Source organism: Nelumbo lutea, chromosome 2 (assembly GCF_056320005.1).
Source record: "Nelumbo lutea isolate HS-2025 chromosome 2, American lotus-T2T, whole genome shotgun sequence".
In the NCBI taxonomy this organism is placed as follows: Eukaryota; Viridiplantae; Streptophyta; class Magnoliopsida; order Proteales; family Nelumbonaceae; genus Nelumbo; species Nelumbo lutea.
The window spans coordinates 40,101-56,034 of record NC_142685.1 but is presented as its reverse complement, the minus strand read 5'-3'; the positions used below and the strand labels follow the sequence as shown (position 1 = coordinate 56,034).

Below are 15,934 nucleotides of genomic sequence, written 5' to 3'. Positions count from 1 at the left end.
ATCTCCAAGGTCTAGGGCAATACTGGAAATCTGGTCCGGTTCAAGGGTTCATGCAATCCCATACTGCATGTGCCTTGGGTCTTACCCTGATGGCCGAAACAAGCCATCTCAACACTTGGTGGCACATTAGTATCAGCCTTGGCAGGATAAATCTCCCCAGACTTATCCAATGGCTGTGAACATTTAAAACTAACACAAGTTTCTATAAGTGTCCAGTTTTAGGGTCTTACACAGAATTATACCAAACAACATGAATCAAACATGTACTTTATTTATTTACACTAATTGTCAAAAGTACATCAAAATGGATTGATGCTAAGGGCATACAAAACTGTCTAACAAAGCCCATGTCCAAAGTGGCTTGCAAGGGATTAAAATGTGATCATGTGCGGGTCAGGGTAAGTGTTAGGCCAACGATGGCCTCCCCTTTTATGGATTCTTTAGGGCTTTTGTTGCCCCTTGTTTAAGACACAAGTGGTTAACACCAAGAGGTCCTTCTTGCTTGGATTTTGATTTTTTTGAATCCATGTGGCCCAATAAGGTGGGGAAGGTGAGCTATTTATTCTAGGAAAGGGTTTAAGAGTCAACTTTTCGGGTTTAAGGAAGGGCGGGCTAAGGTCCAATCATGGGTTACAATGGGTAAGTGTGTAGGCATGGGTGGCTCAGTAGGGTAGAAATCGGCCAAGAGTGGCCTCTATTTTGGTGAACCTCAATCAACTACTTTGCCCCTAGTCTCAAATGATCTAGGAAGGGATGAAAAGGAAGTCTTGCTTGCGAGGCCCTATGAGTTGGGCCTAAGTCAGAGATGAGATGAGGATTAGCCCATGGTTGGTTGAGCAATTGTGAAAGATTGTGAGACACTATGATCGGACAAAGGCCAAATGTGGGCTTAAGTCTGTGGTGGATCCAGTGAACCAAGTAGTAACGAAGTCTTGCTTGTGAGGCCCTATGATTTGGGCCTAAGTTAGAGATGAAATGAGGATTAGCCCATGGTTGGTTGAGCAATTGTGAAAGATTGTGAGACACTATGATCAGACAAAGGCCAAATGTGGGCTTAAGTCTAGTGCATGGTGGATCCAGTGAACCAAGCAGTTGTGAGAAATTATGAAAGCCCTAGATTTGGGCCAAAATCGAATGTGGACTTAAGACTCCCATGGTGCATTAGTGTCCATTGAACAATCACCCAGGGTTAGGTTTTGCTTGGATAATTACCCATGGTGGGCTAAGAGGCTTACCTTGTTGGTAAAGAAATTACCCATGTGAACCAAGCTTAATTTGCTTAATTCTTGTAAGAGGTCGAGAGTCATTTCTTTTGGATCTGAGTCATAGATGGGCTTCAAATTGTACCAATTATGGCTATTCTGTTCTGCATCTTGACAGGTCCCATGTTGCATCTCTATACTTGAGTCAAAAGTAAGCCCCAAATTGAGCTGACTTGAATAATGGTTGATTTGTTCCACATCCTGTTAAGCTTCCTGTTGCATTTCTGGACTCGATTTGAAACTAACCACCGAGTTGGGCCGATGTTAATCATAGTTGACCTACTCTTCATGTTTCCTACCTTTTGGTTCTATGCTAATGATGGGGTCTTGGCTGACCCAGTTTAGGTCTCTCTTTTCCTGTCCTATGCCATGCTAGTCTTCTATTTCTGTGATGGGGTTGGGATCCAAATTGGTTTGTTGAGGTTCTTGTTTTACCTGCCTTGTGTCATGCTAGACTTTTGTTTTAATGATGGGATCTTGGTTAATTCCATTTATGTCTTGTTTAACCATCATTGTGTCATTACCAAACTTCAGTGCTTGTATTCACGATGGTCTATGGGTCAGCCTACTTAGGCTTTAGCTTTCCTTACCATGCACTATGCCAATTCTAATTCAATGATGGGGTCTTGATCGACCCGATCTGAGTCTTGCTTTAGTTGCCTTGTACTATGCTAGATTTCTTTGTCTTGGTCATGCTCAACTTGCTTTATACCATTGCCAAATCTTCCATGTCAAATTTAGAGGTTGGTTGTTCAGGCCCTACCAATTCAGTTAATCCCAATCATACCAAGTCAGGCCTTGACTTGGTAGGGCCTGCTGACAAGAGATCAGGCCAAAGTTTTGGAGCTTGGGCTAGAAGCTCATCAGTTAAGCCCTTGGTCCTTAGGATTTGCTGATACTTTCTAATGTGAGCCCTTGAGCACCCAGTCCCATCGTATTTGACCATGTTAGGCCACTTGAAGCCTAGAGGTAGCCTATGTCCAATGGTCAAGTTAAGGTCAACTAAGTCCAAATTGTTACCTTGCAAGTTGCTATGGCTTTGTTGTCGGTGGGTTAATCGTTGGTCTAGCCTTGGGTCAATTGGTGTCACAGGCAAGAGTGTTGCCCTATGCATGGAATTTTGGGCTAGTGGTTGTATTGGAGTAGAGGACTAGGGTGTTTGGGTCTATTGATGCCCCTTGCATAGGGACCTAGGCTTGGTTGAACTGCTCCCAACTTAGTTGACTTGGCTAGTGGTTGTGTTGGTCCTTGCATAAGGACTTGGAGCATGGCGATGCACATTGACAGCAAAATTGGTTAGTCTACTATAGGGGGTAAAGGCTTGCTAAACAATTGTGCATCCACAATCTAGAGGTGGAAGGGGATTTTCAAGTAGTCATCTCATGGACTAGAAACAGTACCCAGATTTCTTGGGTCTTCTGGTATAAATTCAGCGAGATTGTAAGCCTAAGAAGGGAGCTAAATGTTGCCTTTTAAGTGAAAGGGATGAGAGATCCATCATATGGATGGCCGAACCCTGCAGGAAGGATGGGCGAAATTTCAAAAATTTCTCTCTCCCATCTGGGAATCTCATTCCTTATTTTAGAAAGCTGCATTTTCAAGGATCAATCTTGAACTAAATCGGACCAGATCTGAAACCAAAAGGGAGAGGGATATACCTGATACGAAGTAGCAGTAACTTCCAATGAAGGTGTTCACGCCCAAGGAGAAAACCAAAACCTGCTTCCACTGAAGATGACATAGTGTTAGGTGAAGTAGGATCAACAGGACGACTCTTCAGCAAGAATGGAGTAGAGGGCTGGTGAGTACGACTTCAGATTGCTTCTTCTACCAAGAAGCAATATCAAGAACGATTCTTGATCACTTTCACAAGTGGAGATCGAACTGGGTAGGGGCGGCAAGAACAGGGAAGAACTCTGTAGATTGTTGTCTTGTATCTGGTGTTTGGTGGTAGTTTCATGTCCGCCTTGCTCTCTTATTTATAGCCTTAAAGAGACAACCTCCTAATCCCTTATCCTATCTGCAGTTCAAGATCAGCTTAATCCTAATCAAATTAGGAGTTTCCTAATCCAAATCTTTAGTTGGATCTGGACTCTTTAAGTGGATAAGACTTACCTTCTTATTCTTATCTGCTGATCCAAACCCAGATCCGCCCCTATTTAATTAATCTAATTAACTTAGTTCGAAATTGGGCTTTAGGCCCATTAAGTTTATGTGCTCACTTATCTTCTTAACATATTGTTGGCTCTCTTTGTATGGCGTGGGACCCAAACATTGATCTACACATCAACTACATGGGTTCAGCCCAATCTTTGTTACAAGGCCTGGCCGAATTCACTATAGGAGATAGTGAGGTCCTTGGGTCCAGCCACCTTATGAAAACCCAAGGACTGTGGGCAGATGCAAGATTAGCCCATCAGGTATTACCCTCAATGGTTTTACACTTAACCTCTCAGCCCATAATGATTAAACACTGCCCGACAAGAGAGGACCTCTCCCTCGGCTGCAAGGAACAGTGTTGCACTCTCTTCTCACATGGATCTCAAGAATTAAAACCTTTTGCAAATATATATATATATATATATATATATATATATATATATATATATAAATTGTAGAGAAGATGAGCCAAATGGCCCATAGGCTGTTTATTCTTTCTTACTGTTTATGTTCTTTTCTATAATGGGCCTTATTCCGGGCCCATCCTTTCTATGTTATGTTCTTTGTAATTTCTTGCCCAACTAAGGGCCTCCTTGTAATTATTCAAATTTATCTTAATAAAATAGTGTTAGGGTGCTGAGAGGGAGTAAGGTTCGAAACTCTCACTCTCAAAACCCTCATTGCCGAACTCTCAAGGTCTGTTTTCTTCAGTTTTCTTCATGGTATCAGAGCAGGCCTGAACTTCAGTATTCTAGGGCGGGAAGCTTCAACTCGTGTTGCTTGATTCTTGGAGGTCATTGGACGGTGCCCAAGACTCAAATCTCTTGGAGAAATGGTTCGGTGGCTAGGAGGAATCAGAGAAAAAAGGGAAATAGCTTGGTTTCTAATTTGAAGCTTAAATATTGTAAATTGTGCTTAGATTTTTAGGTTATTTTTCTGTGTTTGGACTGTTGAAGTGTCCAAATTATTTGGGTTGTTTCTGTAAAGCTATTCAACTGTCTTTTAATCTGGTTGAACCCAGAGATTTCTGGGTTGTTTTCACTCCTTTTTGGACTGTTAAAACTGCTGAAACATCCTTGGATTCAGTGCTGCAAATTGTTGCTTATTTTTTACTATGTTTTGGGGGCCTGTACGGACAGTTCTTGAGACTTTTTTCACCTTTGACAATGGGGTCTTCTCTATTGCCCACATTGTGTTTGTAAAAAGGCCTCTTCATCAATACGGACTGGTATTTACTCTTCTTGGCTACTTTTTGTTGATTACCTTGAAGTCCCTGATTAGAAAAGGAACTTCAATTGAGTGCACAATGCTTAGAAGTTTTCTGATTACTTCTTGAAGGCCGAACCAAGGTTCTACTTCAGTTTTGGTTCTTACAATTTCCGGGTGTAGTTTGGCCTTGTGTATTGCTGTCTTGAGGTTGGTTGAGCTCAATCCTTGCTTATCCTCATTCGGTACACTTGTAGGAGCCATCTGAAATCATATTTGAAGTGTTTACATGATGAACTCCTCAGAATTTGAAAACAAGAATGGTGCTGAATATGGACCGGTTCAGGGGACTCCAGGTGATTTATTTCTGGGAGCAAGAAGGCTCCCCCAGAAAATGATCCATCCTACGAGAAGTGGATGCAAGAAAATTACACTGTCATTGGGTGGCTTGTGAACTCAATGCAGCCACAAATTAGCCAACACTACCTATGGACGAATTCAGCAAAGGAAATTTGGGACAATGTTGCAGAAACCTATTCCCAAAAACTAAATGTGGCTAGAGCCTATAAATTGAGAAGTGATGTGAAGAATTTAAAGCAAGGGGAGAAACCTTTAGTTGTATACTTCTCAACCCTGAAGTCTCTGCGGCAAGAAATTGACCTAATAGAAGCTGTAAATTGGGACACCGCCAATGATGCAGAGACTTACAAAAAATTGGTTGAAAGGAACAAGGTGTTTGAGTTTTTAACCGGACTAAACCCAGAATATGATATCACAAAACAAAATATTCTTTCCAAGGAGAGTGTCTCATTGTCACAAGCTTATGCATTGGTGAGCAGTGAAGAGAGCAGAAGGGCTGTTCAGGTTCAAGGGGCTGGTATTAGTGATCACTTTGCGAATATGGGGGTTAAACCCAAAGGTGTTGTTGGGACATCTAGTGGCTCAAGAAAGAAAGAAGTTGTATGTGAGTACTGCAAGAAGCCGAAGCACACCAAAGACAAGTGTTGGAAATTACATCATAATCTTGTTCCATTTCGGTTTCAGAAAAAACATGATAGTAAAAGGACAGGAAGTGCAAATCTGGCTGTTGGGCCAGATAGTGATAAGTACTATACTGAAGAGATGTCTGCTTGTGCACAGTTGGCAGACATGAAAGCAGAATATGAAAAGTTTGGGTAGATGATCAGTCATCTAGAGGATGTGACTTTTTCTTCCAACCCTTCAGGAGTTGTCTGCTTCTTTTGCATTTGCTCATTCAGGTATAAGGGCGTCTGCCAATCATGCAACCACTTCAGGTAATCTTAAGATCCCTTGGATTATTGACTCAAGTGCTTTTGATCATATGACTAACCTTTCTACCTTGTTTGTTTCATATGACTTGCTTCCTAGATGTGATAAAATCACTTTAGCTGATGGTTCACTTGCCCCTATTTTTGGGAAGGGAACCATCAAGGCTACAGATTCCTTGTTTCTACCTTTTGCCCTTCATGTACCTAGACTAAATACAAATTTGTTGTCTGTAAGTAGTTTAACCAAGTCACTAAACTATTGTGTAACCTTCTTTCCTTCTTACTGTGTTTTTCTGGATCTGGAATCTCAGAAGGTGATTGGGAGTGGCCATGAGGCGAACGGAATATACCTGCTTGATACTCCGGGACAATGCACTGATCATCCTGGGAATGTTGCTTTCGGGTTTGTTTCTTCAGAGTCTGTTAGTCATATTATGTTGTGTCATCGTCGTTTGGGTCATCTGTCTTTTTCTGCCTTGAGTCATCTATTCCCTGAACTGTTTAAGGGAATTAGTTTGTCCAGTCTTCATTGTGAGTCTTATGAGTTATCAAAGCATTGTAGAAACAATTATCCTTTGAGTAATAAAAGATCTTCTTTTCCTTTTAATATTGTGCACTCTGATGTGTGGGGGCCTTACCACTTACCCTCAATGGGTGGCTACAAATATTTTATATTGTTTATTGATGACTTTTCTCGGTTCACTTGGATATTCCTGATGAAATCCCATGATGAAGTTCCAAGACTTATAAGACAATTCCATGAATTTGTTCTAGCCCAATTTGATACCAGGATTAAAGTTTTCAGATCTGACAATGCAAAAGAATATTTTGAGAAGAATCTATCATGCTATTTCTTTGACATGGGGGTTATTCATCAAAGTTTCTGTGTTGGGACCCCAGAACAGAATGGAGTTGCTGAGAGGAAAAATAGGCATATTGTTGAAGTTGCAAGAAGTATCTTATTTGCCTCACATGTTCCTACAAGGTTTTGGGGTGATGCCGTTCTCACAGCCACCTACCTTATAAACCGTATGCCATCCAGGGTTTTAGGGTTTAAGTCTCCCTTCAATTTCCTTCATCCGGACAATGATCTTTTTCCTATTCCTCTTCATGTCTTTGGCAGCACCTGTTATGTACATGTTCCAAGTGTCCAAAGGCATAAGTTTGAACCCAAAGCCCACAAGTGTATCTTCCTTGGTTATTCCCCCACGCAGAAGGGTTACTGTTGTTTTGATCCAAAGACTGGCACTCGGTATGTCTCAATGGATGTCACATTTGATAAGCTTTTTCCCTTTTATGGTTCCTCTCCGGATGGACATTGTCCACAGGGGGAGGATTTGTCACAGGTGTTTGCTCTTCCTCTTCCTGTCCCAGTTGAGTCTTTTGATGAGTATGCTTCTCCTTCAAATGAATCAAAGGCGGATCAGTCGTTTCATTCTCCCTGTCCCAGTGTTCTTCCACCTTTACCTTCTCGTCCTATCCTCAATCCCAAGGTGTATCAAAGGCAAAGATCCAGAAATGAGTAGGTTGTTTCTCCTACAACACATGAGCCTCATACACTTCCAGTCACAGATGAGACAACAGGTACAGTTTCAGCACCCTTGGATTCATCCTTCCCTGACCTTGATATTCCCGTTGCTGTTAGGAAACGAAAACGGAAATGCATTTCCAAGCACCTTTCTTACAGGTTGCTTTCACCTTCATACTTGGTCTATCAATCTTCTGTTGCTTCTAACCCTATTCCCAGGTTTGTGTTAGAAGCTCTTAATATTCCAGAATGGAGGGATGCTATGAGGTCTGAAATTGATGCCCTACACAAGAATGACACATGGAAAGTGGTTGATTTGCCTGAAGGGAATGATCCGGTCGGTTGCAAGTGGGTCTTTACTATCAAATATCGAGCTGATGGCACCATTGAAAGGTACAAGGCCGGGCTGGTTGCAAAAGGCTATACACAGACATATGGGATTGATTATCTGGAGACCTTTGCACCTGTTGCCAAGATGACATCTGTGAGGATTCTTCTATCTTTAGCTGCTCACTTTGACTGGCCCCTTTATCAATTGGATGTGAAGAATGCATTTTTGAATGGCGAATTACATGAGGAGGTTTATATGTCTCTTCCTCTAGGGATGTACAGAACTAATATGAAAGGAAAGGTATGCAGGCTGAAGAAATCCCTTTATGGACTAAAACAGTTCCCTAGAGCATGGTTTGAGAGATTTAGAACAACACTTGTTAATTTTGGTTATGTGCAAACACAGTCTGATCATACTCTTTTTGTGAAGAGGAGTGGACCTCTGGCAGTATACCTCATTGTATATGTAGATGATATTGTAGTGACTGGTAATGATGTTTCAGGAATTCATGATCTAAAATCTTTCCTCCATACAGAGTTTGAGATTAAAGATTTGGGGGAACTGAGATACTTCCTCGGCATAGAAGTTGCTCATCCAAGGATGGGATTCTGATCTCCCAAAGGAAGTATGTTATTGACTTGCTCTCTGAAACTGAAAAGATGGGTGCCAGTTGCTACTCCTATTGATATGAGATATAAACTCTCTGCCTCAGATGGGACATTGTTAGAAGACAAAGGAATCTTCTAGAGACTTCTTGGGAAACTTCTGTACCTATGCATGACTCGGCCAGATATTGCATATGCAATCAGTTGCATTAGCCAATTCATGCATGCTCCCCGAGACACTCATATGGTAGCAACAGAGCGAATCCTATGTTATTTGAAGGGCTCCCCAGGAAAGGGAATTCTGTTTGCCAAGCATGGTTGTATGAAACTTGAAGCCTACATTGATGCTAATTGGGCCGGAAACATTGATGACAGAAGATCTACTTCTGGGTATTGTGGCTTGGTGGCTGGTAATGTTGTTTCTTGGAGAAGCAAGAAACAATCGATTGTTGCTCGGTTTTCAGCTGAAGCAGAATACAGGGCCATGGCACATGGAGTTTCTGAACTATTATGGCTAAAATAATTGATGAAGGAACTTGGGGTTGAGCACGACAAGCCAATGATGTTGTACTGTGATAATCAGACTGTCATCAACATTGCTCACAATCCAGTACAACATGATAGAACTAAGCATATTGTAGTTGATCAACACTTTATTAGAGAAAGGGTCTCTTCGGGTGAAGTATGTCTTCCTTTCATCACATCTGAAGGGCAGTTGGCAGATTTTCTCACCAAAGGCATTCCCAAGGTAAAACTTCAGCGTGATACTAGCAAGTTTGGCATGATTGACATCTATGCTCAGTTGGCAGATTTTCTTACTGTTTATGTTCTTTTCTGTAATGGGCCTTATTCCAGGCCCATCCTTTCTATGTTATGTTTTTTGTAATTTCTTGCCCAACTAAGGGCCTCCTTGTAATTATTCAAATTTATCTTAATAAAATAGTGTTAGGGTGCTGAGAGGGAATAAGGTTCGAAACTCTCACTCTCAAAACCCTCATTGCCGAACTCTCAAGGTCTGTTTTCTTCAATTTTCTTCATAAATATATTTTACAAAAGCAAATTTCAAACGGTTGAAATCAACTGTCGGCAGTTTAGGTTTCTATTAGAGAGAGTGCATCCCCGATCGTTCACTTTGTCCGACAAAGGAGTTGATCCTGTCATTATGATCACCCACTCAAATGAATTCTCAGATTGTCCCAACATACCCAGGTTTTGAAACCCTCTAAGGATCTCACTGATTGGCATATCAAAGACAGTCCGATTCAACACCTAGTGCAGTACTATAATCGAGTCCAGGGGTTAGGTGTAACATTCTAGTTTTGCCCATCTATCTCCAAGGTTCAGGGCAATATTGGAATTTTGGTCCGGTTCAGGGTTTCAAGGAAAACCACACTACATGTACCTCAGGTCTCACCCTGGTAGCTGAGACAAGCCACCCCAACCAACTTGGGGTACATCAGTGTTAGCCTTGGCAGGATAAGTCTCCCCAGATCTATCCAATGGTTGTGAAAATTCTAAACTAACACGAGTCTCATAAGTGTCCAGTTTAAGGGTATTACACAGAAACACACCACAATGACATGAATCAATTATGTACTTTATTCATTTACAATAAATGTCAAAAGATACATCAATTTGATTAGAGCTAAGGGCATAACTGTCTAACATTAAGTGGGTGAGAAGAACAACAAATGGAATGACAGATTCTTTGGCCAAACAAGGGGTTGTAAGACAATAAATGTTTTGGGCAAATCTGTAATCTCTTGTAACTACTAAATTTACATTAATAAAGGGTCCATTTGGTTTGTGGGAATAGGGGTTCAAAATCGGAATCGGAATCGAAATGGGTCATTCTGATTCCATCTGTTTGGTTGGGCAGATTCGGAATCCCATTCCCATTCCTAGTGGAATGGCATTCCCCCATTTGAAGGTGTGGCCATTCCCTCCCCCTCCCTTGGGAATGAAATCCCATTCCAGCTCATTCTAATTCTCATTCCAATTCCTGTCTGAACCAAACAGACTATGGGAATAAACCATCCCAATTCCGGTTCTGAAGGATATTGATTCTGATTCCGACTGCGAACCAAACAGACCCAAACACAAAACCCAATCAAAACCCTTGGGTGAAGAAGATGAAAAAGATACAAATTTCGAAATCGTTTCCTTTTGAGGTTGGCAATAAAATACAAAGGGATAGGTCCTTAAGGGTAGAATCGCCTGCCATTGTCTTCCCAAAAACAAATTTTGTTCGTAGAACATATATTACACTTTACAACATTTAGAAAGTCTAGAGAATAGCATTCTAGTGAGAAGCCAAGGTAGCCTGATGTGATACACCTACATCCTTACTATTATTTGTTGGTTCATGAATGCTTACTATTACTTTGTTCCAGAACGTCTCATTCTCAAGAGGCAGCCTCCATAGCCATTTTCCTAAAGGTGCCAAGTTCTTTGCTCTTAAATCTCCAGTCCCCACTTCACCTTGATTTTTACTCTTAATGCAACTTCCCCATTTCACTGAATAATCCTTTTTTTTTTCCTTCACTTGGTTCCCACAAGAAGTTTCTCATTATTCACATTATCACCTTTGCTATCTTATGTGGGATCTTAAAGATTGAAAGGTAGTAAATTGGAAGGTTTACCAAAATATATTTTTTAAGGTTGTTTCCAAAGATATGTGGTTCGTTTTCCAAGTTGTTAGTTTCTTCTTGACCCTTCCTATGATTGGATTTTAGAATCTACTTTCCTTTGGATTGGCCCCTGAAAGAACACCCAAAGAATTCCATTCTTCTCCCCAAAAACAAATCCTCCATGCAGTTCTATTTTTTTTTACTCGTGTAATATGCAGAAGTTCTATATTTTTTACTCGTGTAATATTTCTATAATTTATTCACCACATCTTTTATTTTTTTTCCTTTTTTCTATGTTGTCTTTTTAGGATGAGTACCAGAAGTTCTAATAGAATTATGGAAATAGAGGAAGAGAACACGATGGGAGGATTTTATTAATTACTCAAATGTATGCGTTGCTATGCAACAAGTATTTCCATTCGCCACCACCCGTGCTTAACAAAGAAGACACTCTGTAGAATCTTTAAATCCTCAAAAAAATTTTCCTATCCTTTTTCTTTTTTGTCTTTATGCATCCTACACTTTGATACCTGTGGAATTCCTTCTCAAACCTTGCCATCAGTAACCTTTATATGTTACCAAGGAAAGAACATTGAAACAGGTCTATGATTCTTAGAAGCGCCAGATTTCTGTAGAGAATGCACTAAAATGCATGTAGTTGCATGGTTGTTATAATTAATACTGGAATAATTGGTGCTTAATTCTGCTTACATGCTCTTAACAGGCCAACCTTGCGTTCTCTGCAATCAAGGACAGGAAAGTCATTGGGAAGGTGATGATTGCATTCAACAATCAGAAGTTTCTGGAATCTAAGATATGATCATGGTTGAACTCACAGAACATTGCCATTTTAGACTTGAAGTGTGAAAGTCTTGATACTCATCCGCCACTGTAAGTGGCCTTTCATTCTTATTTACTTCTTTCTGTGAGGTGGCTAGATAATAATAACCTAGAGTTAAGTAAGGAGGATACAGATACCACTATACAAGTCATGAAACAGAAGATGCATATGTAAAACAAGGGCGTCTTTGCCAACATGATTGATGTTTGGTTCTTTGCATTTTAGAAATCCAAATGGTTTGGGTCTGTCCCAACCTGACAAGTCCATGTGCACAACCAGTTCTGAACCAGACCTTGTAGGGTCTGTAATTAGGGTTTTAGGTTTTGGCCTGATAAGACCAGATTATGATCAACAGCTATACTTTTAACATGCAACTTCCAATAATTTGTTAAAGGGTAAATTTCTTAAACTACCCTTATGGTTTAGCTAATTGACTAAGTGTACCCTTACTGTTTGAAAATTGACTAACACTACCCTACTGTTTCTGACAATTGACTAACTCTACCCCTGTCATTAGCATTCGTTAATGCTCTGTTACGATCTGTGCACATGTGACCCCACATGACCTATAACGAAACCCAATATCACCCTCGTTCTCTGAGCCCCCACTCTCCATTCTCAAACCTCCCCCTCCACCTCTCGTCTCTCTCCTCTTCTTTCTTTGTTCGGTTTCAATTAATAAAAACGTAGGAAAAAGGCGGTTTTCTTCTCCATGAGGCTGCGAATAGAGGGGGGTCTTATTTTTCTTGATGGAACGAACACAACGGAGACCCATCTCCATTACCAACGAGCGATCACCCCCATTTCTCTCTCTCTCTCTCTCCCCCCTCTTAGTATTTTCTCCAATCGAAACAAGGTGACGACACCGTCGGTCTCTAACTCCTTTTCTTCTTCTTCCCCTCTCTTCTCCTTCTATCCTTTTTCTTCCTTTATCTTTTATCTCTCTCTTTCTCCATTCTCTTCCCTTTTGATCGAACGAATCAGAGGAGGTAAGAACCAATCACCGTCAGCATCTCTGCCCTGTTTTCCCTTCCTTTCTTCTGCTCCTTTCTCTTTCCTCTCCTCTTTTCTTCTTCCTTCCGCTTTCCCTCTTTCTTTCTCTTTCTCCTCCCTCTCCATTTCTTCTCCTTTGGTCTCCTCTTCTCCTACCATTTCTCCGCTCCTTTCTATCTCTCTCTGTCTCATTTCAGTTGGTATCTACCGTCAACCAGGACTGAGACCATCATCACCGAACATAACCCCTGCTTCGGTTTCATTGTTGTTTCATTGAAACCAATCCAAACCTGACCTGCCCGTCCGTGTCTTGGTTGGATGCCAGTTCCTTGCTTGCTGATCAAGTTCGAATGTAAAACCCAAACTATTGCAGTCCTGTGGTGCCTCTTACCCAGCCATCGGTGAAAAGGCAACATGAAGGTGTGTATCAGCCACCCTTTCTTTTTCTGTAATGACAGATCGTCAAAGGAAGCCAGTCGTGGGTGATTATGTTGGTTGTGGAAGCCTCCAACAAATCGACTGTTGTAGGTGAAACTGCAATGCACCAGCAGGTGGTCACTTGATTCTTCTATTCTGTTCCATAACACCCTTACTGCAATGCACACCTGCACCTGATTCTTGTATTCTGCCAAAACAAATGCTAAGTTTCAAACTTGTGATCAATCTTATTTTTCCTATCGATTGACAGCACAGCTTCTCCAAATTGCGTTAGTGGAGCCGAGAGTAAACATCAGTGGAACCTGGGAAACCACCATTTTTAACTGGTCGGAGAAGGGTTATATAATGAAGTCAGCATTACCGAGAAGGTGAGAACTCGAATCCGGATTTCATCCTCACAATTCGAATCTGGATTTCATCCTCAAAAAAATTGGTCCTCGCACCGTCTTCACAACATTTTTAGCCGTAAACTGGCATCACAACTCCCAGTTTCATTAAGGTTTATACTTGGAGACTGAGCAGAATGGGGGCAGAGAGAGAACAGAGGGGACGATGAGAGAAGCCGGTTTCATTAAGGTTTGTGCCTGGAGACTGAGCAGAATGGGGGGAGAGAGAGAAAGAATGAAGGGGACGAAGAGAGAAAGAGAGGGAGGGAGAGATTGTAAATAGAGGTTACTTAGTGGTGGCGTGTTTGCAAATAATGGGCATTTTAACAACAATTGAAAAGAGAGGTTACTGAGTGATTCCAGTTATCGCACATCAGGCCTTGACTGTACAACATTTCCTTTTAGTATAGATAGTAACCTTTTGTTTTCAACTCATAAAATGATGAAAAAAATTTAGGATAAGATAATATTAAATGGTTTATTGGTTAGTGGTTAGTGACAATGAAATGGAGGCTACCCCAAAGAAAGCTGAGTGAGGCTACTCTCAGTCAGAGTTGATATAGTGCCAAAATCACCCAAATGGTGTTAAATTCGAGGCAACTGTAAATTTGATAATAGATTATGAGAAGAACAGTCCAACATTTATACTATTGTAAAGCAAAATTAAACCTATAGAATTCAGTGGGGTTACTTTCCTTGCTGACAGAACAGGTAGGTCCTCCACACTTGGTATTCTTGATTGATTTACAAGCCATAAAAAGAAGAAAAGTGCTTACTACTTGGAATTTTTCTGATTTGATATTGTATTCAAATCATTCAATTCAATTTACTATCCTGTAGAAAAGCATCCTCTCTCTCTACCTCTCTCTATCTCATTTCAGAAATATCCCCTTTCATTGTTTCTAAACATTAATAACACTAAAAAAGAGCAAGCATATAAGAACTTGCAACTCTTAACCACTTAACGGTCCCATGAAAATGTTACTACCAAAAAAAAAATTAAGGGGCAAAGCAAAGTTTTAACCCCACTGCCATAACCACACCAACGCCAATAGCAAGTATCTTGACTTAGTTTTTTCTATCTCCCAACATCAACCGGTTCTCTATTAGAGTTTGCAGAGCTGTTCTTGTCTTTTGAAACTGTTGGTATTGCTACTCTTGTTCCTGCAATTGCCAAACAAATATGTGAGCCAATTATGCATATCAAGATTAAAACCAAAACAAAAAAACAAAGCCAATGTGAACCACTCCCTGACCACTAATAGATGTCTTCTGACCTTATTATTGTTGTTCTGCAATTTCTCTTTATGAGTCTTCCTCAGCTTTCCTAAACCCGTGCTACTGAATCCCTGATATGCAGTTAATAACTTGGCATTATTCTCCTTCTCTTCTGCAATGATAGTTAATAACTTGGCATTCTTCAGTCCACTACCCGACTTCAGTTTCTTGGTGGTGGTGTTATTTGTCAATGTTCTCCTTGTCATCCTTCAAAATCTTGATTGCCTTTCGAATTGGTGTTTGCTTCTTGTTCGATGACTTTTTCGATGTCATTTGAATCTGAAGTGGTAAATGATGTCTGGAATCTGATCCAGGTGCTCCAAGGCTTAAGCCCTGTAGAACATTGGCAAGAGTTTGATCAGTAGCTCAAATTTCAAGGGACGTTGGAGCCCCAACCAAACATAGGATGCATTCCTTGGTTGCTGAAATCTCATCAATAATAGCAGTAGACTCCCCGGCCACTGTATCCGAAGCTGGCCAATACTTCTTTCTCTGCCTTTGGACAGCATCATTAGGAATGTAATCTCAGATTAATCAGCAGCAATATTCTCAACTTTCAATTGTATATCTTAAAGAACATAATCTCTTATGGAACAACTGTCAGAACTCGACTCCAAAAATGGATCATAGTTATGTTTTCATAGAGAAAACACCATAAAGACTCTCATTCACTTGTTGAGTATCTCTTCCGCTGTTATTCCTGCTATTCTCCCAGCGATTAGAGATCACCTGATCAAATGATATTGAAATCTTAGATTAAAACAAGGCTTAGGAAGAGCGAGAACCCAGAAGATTAAGAGGACGAAGGAACTAATGAAATGGGGAAAAGGCATCAGACCGACCTGTCTCCAAGCAGATTGTACATCCGAGCAATAAGCGTTTCCTCGTCCTCTGTAAATTCCAGCTTAGAGCCGTGGCTGGGTCTCCTCTATACAAACATAAAATAAAACCTAGAAAGGAAAAAATCAAGTTAAAATAGAGTACACA

The 15,934-nt window shown here is 40.7% G+C and overlaps 1 protein-coding gene across 20 annotated transcripts in view; it reads left to right on the top strand.

The window, feature by feature from the left end:
* LOC148867952 (GroES-like zinc-binding alcohol dehydrogenase family protein) overlaps positions 1-15,934 on the top strand; it is a 40,242-nt gene that overhangs the window by 23,260 nt on the left and 1,048 nt on the right. For 4 of the 20 annotated variants that reach the window (XR_016108258.1, XR_016108250.1, XR_016108253.1 and 1 more), the window contains exon 6: positions 11,736-11,902. The exons of 2 other annotated variants lie outside the window; for them this stretch is intronic. Coding sequence is in view for 4 of the 18 variants with exons in the window: in XM_088973902.1 (XP_088830028.1) it covers positions 11,736-11,831 (96 nt within the window). In the remaining 14 variants the exon portion in view is untranslated. Of the gene's footprint in view, positions 1-11,735; positions 12,114-13,218; positions 13,397-13,533; positions 14,110-15,261; positions 15,628-15,934 lie in introns of those variants that run through there. 14 more of the 20 variants (XR_016108248.1, XR_016108257.1, XR_016108246.1 and 11 more) reach the window with 9 other exon arrangements.